The sequence below is a fragment of the Lygodium microphyllum genome, chromosome 28 (genome assembly GCF_053477565.2).
Source record: "Lygodium microphyllum isolate KBCC chromosome 28, Lygodium_microphyllum_v1.1.10, whole genome shotgun sequence".
In the NCBI taxonomy this organism is placed as follows: Eukaryota; Viridiplantae; Streptophyta; class Polypodiopsida; order Schizaeales; family Lygodiaceae; genus Lygodium; species Lygodium microphyllum.
Window position 1 is genome coordinate 53,016,501 of NC_141162.1, and position 11,132 is coordinate 53,027,632.

The 11,132-nt window shown below is 38.7% G+C and overlaps 1 protein-coding gene across 1 annotated transcript; it reads right to left on the reverse strand.

The window, feature by feature from the left end:
* Positions 1-3,420: 3,420 nt before the first annotated feature.
* Positions 3,421-5,267, reverse strand: LOC148011441 (histone H4). The gene has a single exon (XM_087670218.1). It carries the CDS (start codon positions 5,064-5,066, stop codon positions 4,755-4,757), a length of 312 nt encoding a protein of 103 aa, XP_087526344.1. The 5' UTR covers positions 5,067-5,267; the 3' UTR covers positions 3,421-4,754.
* Positions 5,268-11,132: the final 5,865 nt, after the last annotated feature.

The window sequence follows — 11,132 nt, forward strand, 5'->3', positions numbered from 1 at the left end:
TCTAGATGATCATTTTTGCATTCATATAACTAATGTGGTTGGTAGCTACATTAGTATATTATTCTAGTTATACTTTATAGTGGGACCTCAATTTAGTCCACCTACCCGAGCTACAAGACATCTATATAGTCATTTTTCTACTTAGCATGTTTACACTATGAATTGCTTGTATATTATGTATGTTGTACTCTTTATTATTTTTTGTAGAATGTTATAACAAATAAGAAGAAGAAAGACCAAGGTTTCAACTTCTTGTCTTCTATGCATTCTCTATGTATTGTGTATCTTATAAGAGCTCAATCTCCCTCTCTCTTCCCCATCTTTTCATGGTATTAGAAGAGCACTCAAGCAAGGAGCTATGAGGTGCAAGCACAAGAGCCTACAAAGAAGCCCTATTGTGGAGTACTCCTATGGAGATCTCTCTCATATGATCTTCGATTGATGAGCCATCTACATGAGGTTGGAGTACTCTGGGAGTGTATAGGCCTCTAATCTAGACATGTTAGCTAGATTCATGTTTCGGGTGCTTTTTATCGAGAATTTACAAGTTTTTCATGTGAATCTAATAAGGAACCTAAACTCTACAAACCTCATCATTTTGCAAACAAGTTGTAGGTATTGGATGTGGCAAATAGTATTTGGATACTCTCAAACACTAAAGGTGTTGCTCAAGGTATACTAATGTACTGAGTTTAGTATAGGTGACAATTTACTCTAAGTAGTAGGTTGTTCATAAAATCATATTTTTGGATTTTGTTACACAATTTCTGAGGGATCTAATCAAATTGTCAATGAAATCTTGTCAAGTATTACTTCCATGCTTGGAAGATCAAATTAACTAATTTTCTTATGTATAAAGGTTATTGGGACCATTAGGAAAAAGATATAATGTTGAGGATCTAGAGTTATTGAAAGAAAATGACACACCTAAGAAGGCTAAGACATTTAAGGAATGGAACCAAGGTGCTAAGAAAGTTATGTATTGGTCTTCCAATAGTATTTCAAACAATATGATTAGGTATATACACGATGCAAACATTCCTACAAAAGGATGGAATAGCCTAGTTAAACTATTAGGTACAAATCCATAATTAGAAGGTTAATGTTAAAGTTTGAGTTAAATAATGTCAAGCATGGCAATCCGTCTTTTAATGACTGTATTAAAAATTAAGCGCATATTTTAAGCTCTTGGATCTAATAAAATACAACTTGATAATGATGATGATGATGATATAGTAACTATATGTTTGGATAGCTTGGGTGAGGAGTACAAGTAGTTCCAAACCTCCATCAACAAAAGAAACACCATTCTTGATTTTGCAAATCTAACAACTATGTTGACATTAGAAGAGAAAAACTTAGGGTTATTGCATCTTCATCACAAATCAAGAACAATTCAAAACAAGTGCTCTACTCTAACACAAGTAGACGTAGATGTTGTGGTGGTAGAGATCTTGGTGGTGGCCATAATATTCAAAATCAAAGGTAATCATATGACTCACAAGAGCATTCACATATAGATTATAGAGGCTAGTCTTGAGGCAAGAGTGATAAAAGACATGGCAGATAGAAGAAAGTGGCATAATAATTATGCATCTATCAATAATCAAGTCGATAATGAGAAGTTATTTGTTATGTGTTGCATGCACTAAATGTGGAGGTATTAATTATAATGACTAATGATGTATGGTATGTGGATTCAGATACCTCTAATCATATAATATCTCATGGAGAATGGTTTAGAAAAATGAAAATTTATGAAATGCCTACTAGATGCTTCTGAAGTCCATTCACATGTAGATGGTAAGTTTGATGACTCAAATCAAACTTCGAAGAGGACTTTGATATTCTAGTTATTCATCCACCTTGTGTTACAAAAACCAAGGTTGATGTAAAGGGATCATAAAGTGCTTCACAATTGCACAAATCAATGAGTAAGATTTCCCATAAACATGTTCGCATATGATGGTTATGTTGCTTGCCATTATGTGTATATGGTGAAGGTTATAAAGCCGATTTAGTCCACTTATTTTGAGAAAGCAATTAGTCATGTGCATCAAGAGAAAGTTATGGATAAAAAAAATGGTTGCATTAGATGTAAATCAAACTTAGAATTTGATACCATTACCCAAGAAAAAGAAAGTTAAGGTTTACAAAGTAAAACATAACACAAATGGAAATGTGAGCAAGTATAAAGCAAGACTGATTACCAAAAATTATCCATAAATTATACTTGGAATTTGATACCATTACCCAAGAAAAAGAAAGTTTAAGGGTGCAAGTAGGTTTACAAAGTATAACATAACACAAATGGAAGTGTGAGCAAGTATAAAACAAGACTGATTGCCAAGAATGTTTAGCATCTATATCTTCCATTAATTTTATCAACAATTATCATGGCATCCACAAAAAAAATCAAGATCATAATGCTAAAATCCATAACCTTCCTTATGTATAGGCAATAATTAGTCTCACTCCTAGTATACCTCAAAGACTCTATAAAGACATTAAACTTTATGAGACAATTGCTTTAAAGTTCATTTCAAACCCATATAAGCACTTATGTAATTTACACATCAATTGTTCCTTACCTTCCACAAATAAATATGTTCCTTAAAGTCCCATTCAAGAAAGTGGTCTTTATACCTATTTGAACCAATTCCATATCCTCACTACCAACCAAAGCAAGAACTATATGAAGGCTTGTTATCTTGACTATGCTAAAAAGATATTATCAAACTCAATCCCCTTCTACTTAAATCCTTTGGCCAATAGACTTGCCTTGCATTCAAGCAATGTATTAAATGGAGAAACCTTCAACTTGTAGACCCACTTACATGACAATATATATTTGCCCTTAAGAAATTGGAAAAAGCATTAAGACAATTAACTAATGAACAAGTAAATTTTCCTAATGAAGAAAGCACACTTGCAACGCAAGATGTATATAAGTTTATAATGTCTCAACTACAATGACTTTTTAGAAAACCTATCCATACAATTTCCACCAAAAGTACCAACACAATTATATTAAAGACACAATTGAGGTTGACCAATGCAATATTAAGAGCAAGTGTTTGATCTCCCAACCCCAACACACCCCCAAAAAAATAAGCTTTAAGACACTATCTAAAGGGCATCAAATACCCAAATAACCAAAATAGAGATTGAAAGCATAGGACCAAGAGCACCAAAACCCTCCAAAAAAATTTGCCCTTTCAATTACAACCATTGGAAGTCATAACATCCTTGACAAACTCGGTGAAACCCCAAAAAGTCAATCATAAATTGAGTTCCCAAAACGCTCCTACTTAAAAAGTGATTGACCACCTCCTTAACCATGGAGGGTATAAATAGCAATGAGAGGGTCTAAATGAACCAATGAAGCACCAAGAACCACAAGGAGACCAAGGACTTTACAAACCTTGATCTAAGCATGTAAGAATATCACCAAGAAATGGACAAAACAACAAATGAGAATACTTTGTAGAAAGCTTATCAACTTCAAGACAAAGTTGAGGTAAGCATTTGGGATCCCAACTACAAGAAAACTAGAAGCTTCGACCAAAACAATTGTACGCTGCTCTAGAAATTGATGGCGTTGCACGACCTACATTAGCCCTAAAAAGTTGACAATGCAAGGGCCGATGGCTAATCACTCTATAGCAAGATTACATTCGTAAGCCTCGTTCTTATCTTAGAAAACCATTACCAAACCACTACATGCAAATGTGTTTACTGTTCTATCGTGTTCAACTGAGGTTACCCTTCTATCGTGTCGGACTTACCGTGTGCAAATGTGTACCCAGACTAACAGCTGTGACACCTACCAGAGCAGTATATGGTAAGTAAACCCAAAGCTGATAGATCTGATCCTGCCGTCAATAGTATTATTATTATGTAATCAGATGACAATCAGCCAGGTAGTTCTTGGTGGAGATCTGATTCTGCACCTGCGTCTACAGTCTTAGACCAGGTACCCAGCTAGGGTGTCCTTCGAGATGTAATAATAACAAAGGCCTTCTATTCTGAGAAGAGATTATCGACCAGACAGTATATCCAGCTTTTAACTAAGTTTATTACACTCAGCATTTGAACAGAACCTTGCTGCTGCCTTCATCTCAAGGCCGTGCTCCACAAGACAGCCCAGACCTTAGTAATGAATCGGGAGAAACCCTGCTGTGAACAGGGCAGGCAAGGGGCGGGCAAGGACCTTTACGCATACACAATACCCATTGAGTGAATAGTAACATCCAAAATCGCAAGAACATCGAGGGACAATATGGCCCTACACATTCCAGGTTACCAGCATAGTTTCAATCCATGATGCATCCAAGAGCCCAAGGCAGGTTGTCAGAGGAACAAAAAGTTTAAATTTCGGCTCACATAGCTTCAATTCTGATTACACTACTAATCCTACACGCAGAAAAACTTTATGAACGTCTTATAGGAACCCCCAGGTTCTCTTCAAATCCAGCAATTCACTTCCACTCAACTCAGTAGTTCATGAAAACTAACCAGATCAATCTGCCATTTCTGGCGCAGGACAGTCGAGTCACTCCAGTTCCCACGACTGGCACCTAGCAATGAGCACATCGGAAAAGAGCGAAAGGGCAATAGAGAGAATACCCTCAGAGGGGAGTGTGGTGTCTGAAGACACCGTTACAGAGAGCCGAGACGAAAGGGGATGAGAAGAAGAAGATGGGAGCAGCCTTCGTATTCACACAACCCGGCAGGGCTCGGGATTACTGAAATCAACCACCGAAGCCGTAGAGGGTACGGCCCTGGCGCTTGAGGGCGTAGACAACATCCATGGCGGTAACAGTCTTGCGGCGGGCGTGCTCGGTGTAGGTGACGGCATCCCGGATGACATTCTCCAGGAAGATCTTGAGGACCCCCCGCGTCTCCTCGTAAATGAGGCCGCTGATGCGCTTCACCCCGCCTCTCCTGGCGAGGCGACGGATGGCTGGTTTTGTGATGCCTTGGATGTTATCGCGCAGGACCTTGCGGTGCCGCTTCGCCCCGCCCTTCCCCAACCCTTTGCCTCCCTTGCCACGTCCCGACATCTTAGCTGTCTCGCTTCCGGAGAACTTAGGAGCTTACTACAGGTAGACCAATGCTTTGAGAGGGTGAGTACGTTTGTAAGACGGCTGTCAATCCATGTTGTTATATATAGTTTTTTTGGCAGCGTGCAGGGGTCGGTTCTCCCACTTTCAAATTCAAATCTCCCGCTGCTTTTCTCCACCTAAGGCAACATTCTCTCTCTCTCTCTCTCTCTCTCCCCACGCCCATGCGGACGATGGATCTGCGTCCAACAACCCTAACAAATAACTTACCTATCGAACCCTAATGAAACTAGGTGCACATGTCTATCGGCAGATCCTATCGCATTTTACATGCACATGTTCCAATAAGGTTTTCGGTAGGTAAAATGGCTGAGAGTCTAGACATTTTCCAAATGGAAACAAGGGCATATGTTTATTTCGGAATGTGACTAGACCTTGTTGCAATTACGAGCACTTGTTCACCTCGAATTTGTTAGGGAAACAAAACACATATTCTATGACCCTTGGGGATTCGAAAGGCCAATCCGAACCTAAGGTCTTCCAGTAAGACCTTGCACCTACCTAGGCTACAAGTACGCCACCTAACACACAAGACAAGCAAATGCTCATGCACAAGCTCGAGCAAGGATGCAAGCACACAACTTAGGTAGGCCACACACATAACCAAGCAAAAGAAAAGGAAAAAGACACGTCACATACCATGAAAATGCTTGCAAATAATCTATGTAATCAACTCTCTTTTTTTTTTACATGCCTGATAGAACATTGTGCTATCAAGGCACCACATATCTACATTATAAAAGAAGAAGTCTCAAATAGCATAATATATTTCATCCTTTGTACATTCCTCTTCCTCCTCCTCCTTCCATTGTCATGATTGTCTTTGTTTTCCTCTTCTTCTTCACTTTCCTCCACAATCTCATCACTCATTATAACACTAAAGGATCTAATTATGAAGTCCCTAAATAGCACTCTTCACAATGTACTTCCATGATCCCTTCAATCTCTATCTTTATGTATCAGCTCCCTATCATTTGGATGTGGATAGAAACAATCACATGGTTCTACTTCTCCACACTTCATTACAAACTTATGCAACACACAACATGCAATAGCAATGAGAGGTGACAAGGTGGAGTGGTTGTGACTTCTCTTAGAATATGCCGCCTATTCTTCAAGATAGTGAATGCATTTTCTACGACAACCTTTCCCCTACTTACATGTTGTTAATATTTATTTTTTTGTCTATATGTAACCCTCCCTTTACTCTAAATGCTTTCAATACAAAGGATTCTACCTTATAGGCTAAGTTCAAAACAATATAAGGTCGGACATTCTCACCTTGAACTTGGAGCACTAGCTCTTGTAAAACCTCCTTTCTGGCTAGCTTACTATACAATGCAAAATCCTTAAAATGTGTGGAGTTGAAAACACCTAAAAAGGATTGCATATTATACTCTGAACTAGCTTCCTTGCATTGATTATGCATTGTAGTAAGACACTTGGAAAACCATGTCTACAAATGTAATGTGAAGAGGCTTCGTGGTCATTAGGAAGCCAATCAAGCCAAATGCATGACCCATCTATTGCCCCATATATATTCAATAATGATATCAATAGCTCAAGTTTTGTTATGATCCTATGCAAATAGTCTTGTGATGGGGTTGTAAGGCCATACTTCACTAACATTCATTTTGAACAAAGTATGTCCACAATGGCCTCATTGTATTTCCTGATTGCGGTACATCCTAGCACAAATATTTCTAAAATCACTCGTGTTGAGTATTCATGAGCTATGTGCCACAAGATGTAAGTGATGCTAAATCACTAGGGATAGGATTTCATATAAAATGAGGTGCCTCTATTAAGGGTAAAAATGACACTATTTGGCATTTTAATAGATAGAAACTTTCATATGACCTATGATAGAAAGTTTGGTACCTATGTTAGTTTTTTAACATGACTCCACATGATAAGTCGAAATGTAGTAGCTACCAAAGTGTGGCCTGCCTAGGGAATACCCACCATAAACAAGGCATGTACTTAAGAGAGTCCACATTATCTATTGTGAAGACAACATCCATTATGAACGTAACACACATTTTGAAACATTTTTTCATTCATCATGCGTGTCCCATTTCATCATCTTCAATTTGAGATAGTCAGGGCACATATTTAAGTGCAAGTAATTCACTTAATCATCCATCTTATCAAATTGTAATTTATAACATTCCTAAAACTGCTCGATCAACTAACATCCCTCTCTCCCTACCTTCATCTTCATTGATAATCACATGTCTACTAACCATATTAAAAGATGAATTTAAAAGTTATAGGACAAATTTACATTCATACTACTTTAATGGAGTCCATCATAGCAACTCCATTACGTGAAGTTGCACATTATGCTTTTTGGTCTCTTTGACTCCTATTCTTGTTTCATATTGAGCATCTCCTCATCAAATATGATTCATTTCTCTTCTATGATTCCATTGTATTGCATGTAGTTCGAAATCCCTAAGCCACCATACATGAGAATGAGAGTGTGGGGGTTTTTTTAAATTTTCTTTATTTGTGGCCTCCACCTTTTGTCCCTTCAACCCAATGTCTTCATTGCTTTTATTTGTTTGTGTCCTCTACCTTTTGTCCCCTCAACCCAATGTATTCATTGCTTTTCTCCATTCCTTTTGATTGTGATGTGCTTTTCAGGACCACTTCATCATCACCCAGTTCCTCACAAGGGGGTATCTCAATATCTAAGCTCCAAGCATCTCGAGGGTGGAACCCAATATGGCCTCCATGGAGGCATAAAATTGCCAAGAGTATGGCACAGACCATGTTCACCCTACTAGTTTTTTCTCTTTTTTGTATTGTTTCTTAAGTGTGCCTATTTTATTTTTGCTTGATCAACATTATAACTGCCTTGGATCTACCTATTGGTATAAGTATAAGGTTTTCCCAATCTTTGGGCTTGAGCCCTCCTTTCTTGGCATGGCTATATATATCCTTATATCATTTGATTAATATTTGTATATTATGATCCTCCCACTTAACTCTTTTAGATTTTTCCACTTGGAAAATGGTAGACCTATTAGGGATCCCTATTGCACCCCATTTTCTACTCAATTTAGTTTATTCTGGTACAAATTGCTCATATACACTTACATTTTCTTGCAACACTACAAGGATATGGAGGTATGGCGACGATGCTTTGCGAGCAAAATAGCAGTGTCGCTATTTGCATCGCTATTAGCGTCACATTTGCGACGCAAATAGTAACGGTACTCAGACGAAAAAAACGCGGGCCGAAACCCGAGCACGTTATTTTGCACGCATACACAAAAAAGAGAGCGAAAGTGTTGCGAGCTACGAATGCGTGGTTTGTGCGTAGCTAATGAAAGAAGCTCCCTCTTTCTCTCTTTTACTCATAAAATTGCATACGACTCATGAGAAATTAAAAATAGACTAAAAGAGAAGGTAAAGTAAGATGAAGCGACTCAAGATTGGGTTCAATCTCCCCCCAATATGAAGTGGGTAGCTCCCTTCATGCTGTATTTATAATAATATTATGAAATCTTATTTGCCCAAGATTTAGGCCCTTTACAATCACTCTTTGCATTAAGAGTTTGAGTGAACTGGAAAAGAGATAAAGTCATCTGAATTAATAGATGGTAGCAGTTGTGCATCCCACAACTCTCTAGAACCATTAATATTTTATTGGACATATCTTCTAAAAATCTATTTTGTTAATAAATATTTGCATAGAGGCTATGCGCATGCTTTATAAGAAATAGCGGTGCGTCTAATACAATAATCTAATAATTGCCAAATAAATTCTTGAGAAAATAATCTTTAGAAGGCTTGTGCATGGCGCGCCTTTCCCATTCTCCTTGCTCTACACATCAACTACCAAAAAGTCAAAAAATCATGTTAGAATAATAACCAATTGAATAATTGCAGCTAGCCACATAAATCAATTAATTTGGAATTCCATACAATAATTAATTCACGAAGACATTAATACTCATGTGGATAAAATGGTACCACCCACGTTCACACTTGCATCGATGCCCGAAAAGGATAGGCATCCCCATCGACCTTTCGTCTAAGACAATTCTTAGGAACGTGCCCTGCATTGATGGAGAACCATTTAAGGCACTCATCCCGCCAATGTATACACAAAGGAGAACCATTTAAGGTGCTCATCCCTTTGTGTAGGTGCCACTTGGCAACAAAAAGGGAGAGAGAACATCTTGCATTTGAGAGGGAGAGGGAGAGAAAGAGAGAAAGAGGGAGAAGGAAAGCTTCTCATCACCGTCGTTGCCGTTCGCGAAGAAGAGAAGGAAGTGTACAGAGAGCGAAGAGTGTTGAGATAACAAGCTCAACACATGCGGACATTAATGATGGACCGCCTAGTTAGATGGGTCCACACGTCTACACTTAGCATGTCGGTGGTCGTTATGACTCTCACATGGCCACTGACTCATTACTTATTATATTTAAGTTGTTACACCTATTTACAGCTGGCATAGTTATAGCGACAGTCGACTAGTGTAGTCGGTTATGCATTGTTTGACTTAGTAGGCCACTTTCATTTATGTTGTATCTTATCTATACTTTGTGTACATTGTAAAGTGTGTGAAAGAAGAATAAGAAACCAACAAGAAAACGTTTTGGCATCCATCTCTCTTCTTGTCTCTTGAGTGAGCTTCTCCTTATGCATTCTGTGTGTGTTCAGTGCAGTATCTTGAGCAAGTTCCTCCACCACGTGATTCTTGACATGGTATCAAAGCTGCACCACTGATTGAGGCTGGTTTTGAAGGCTAAAGTGAAGAAGAGGAGCCCAAGGATTCGAGCAAGCAAGCAACGGGTAAGAAGCTCTTCCATTCTCTACTTCTTCTCTTGGATAATGCCTGCGGAGGCGCCGAAAGCAGGGCTGAGCAAAAATCTTAGATTACAGTGAGATTTGGTGTGCACGAAGAGCGCTGTGTTTTCTGTAGTTAAGCCCTTTAGGCTTAGCCGCTGCTATTTTGGCCATTTGAGGTCATTTCAGGTCCCGTTTTAGACTCGCAAGGTTGCAAACAACAATTCGAGGTATCCTGCAATTTCAGCTGTGTCTGCCATATACAGGTGCACAGGTGACAGATTTTAGATCTGTAAGTTCAAAGGTGTTTCCCAGCGAATAAACACAAGGTTTATTTTCAAAATGGTTGCAGATTGCATGTATTGTTGAGCAAACAGTGAAAAAGATTTTCTGGTGTATTGCTGTGCACTACAGGTCAAGCGTTGCAAAAGATTTGCTTGCTATTTGGTATTAGTTTTGTGATAATGGAAGAGAACAATGGAAACCCCATCATTGAGAAGCTCGACAAGAACAACTACCCTTCATGGAAGTTATGTGTCATGAACTTCCTTATTGGAAAAGGCCTCTACGAGTTTGTTTTAGGTGAAGAAAAGGAGCCAGAGGTGAGTGATCCTCCAACTGTAGAAGAGACAAAGGAACGGAAGAAATGGAATGCAAAAGACAAAAAGGTCATGTATTGGCTGTCTGCAGTAATTGACAATAATATGCTGGGACATATTAGAAATGCAGATAATTCATATGCAGCTTGGACCATACTTGAAAGTATGTTTTCCGTAAATACAAAGGCACAAAAGATTCAACTCAAGCAAGAGTTGAATACATTGAAGAAAGGGAAGATGTCTATCAATGAGTATGCATTGAAGGTAAGGAGCATTACAGATGCCTTGGCAGTGATTGATGCAATGCCCGATGATGATGATTTGGTGTCGTCTACCTTGGGTGGACTTAACAATGAAAAGGCTTGGAAGTCTTTTGTAACTTCCGTATATGTCAGAAAGCCATTTCTAGATTTCGATGAGTTGGTCTCTCTTATGATCACTGAAGAGATCAACATGCATAGTGAGATATCTGAAAAAAGTGGTGAACATGTCCAAGCTTTCTACTCCAGTTTAGGAAGGGGATGTGGCAGGTCCTCTTTAAGAGGCCATGGTAGTGACAACCAGCAAATCAACAATTTGGCGATATGCAGGTTTCAGGAGGTC